This window comes from Austrofundulus limnaeus, unplaced genomic scaffold (assembly GCF_001266775.1).
Source record: "Austrofundulus limnaeus strain Quisiro unplaced genomic scaffold, Austrofundulus_limnaeus-1.0 Scaffold2599, whole genome shotgun sequence".
Classification (NCBI taxonomy): domain Eukaryota; kingdom Metazoa; phylum Chordata; class Actinopteri; order Cyprinodontiformes; family Rivulidae; genus Austrofundulus; species Austrofundulus limnaeus.
Genome location: NW_013955001.1, coordinates 7771 through 8210, shown reverse-complemented (window position 1 = coordinate 8210; position 440 = coordinate 7771). Strand labels below are relative to the sequence as shown.

General features: G+C 55.9%; 1 protein-coding gene across 1 annotated transcript in view; it reads left to right on the top strand.

Moving 5' to 3' along the window:
- Positions 1–440, top strand: part of LOC106511218 (type I inositol 3,4-bisphosphate 4-phosphatase) — a gene marked incomplete at its 5' end in the record, with an annotated part of 14866 nt that extends 14426 nt beyond the window's left edge. The window contains 1 exon segment of the mRNA XM_013999972.1: positions 190–440. Coding sequence (XP_013855426.1) covers positions 190–370 — 181 coding nt within the window.

Here is a 440-nt window from a genome sequence, read left to right as displayed (position 1 = left end):
TTTTGTTTTTATTTTAATCATCGCCGTCTCTCCGAATTATAATTTGCCATTTGTCTGCCTGCATATGTGCCTCCCATCTGTTTGTTTTGGCCGCCTGTTTTCTCCTCCGTCCCTCCTCCCAACCTAACACTCCTCCTCATCATCTTTACCTCACCTTTCCTTCCCTCCTCCTCCTGGGGGGCTCGGCAGCGTTGGGACGAGGGAAGGGGTGACCCAGAAGAACCTGAGCGGCCTGCTGCCGGTGCGGGACTTGCACCTGGACCCCAGCCTCATGTACTCGCTGCCGCTGCTGGCGCTCAGCCCCAACCTGCTGGTGGTGTGGATCTTCCTCAGCATGGCGTACTTCTTGGCCAAACTGCGCTGCAGCTGAGCGACTCAGAGTGTTTCTGAGGACTGGTTTCTGAAACCAGTGTCGACTAAGGGCTTCACACGACCCCTTC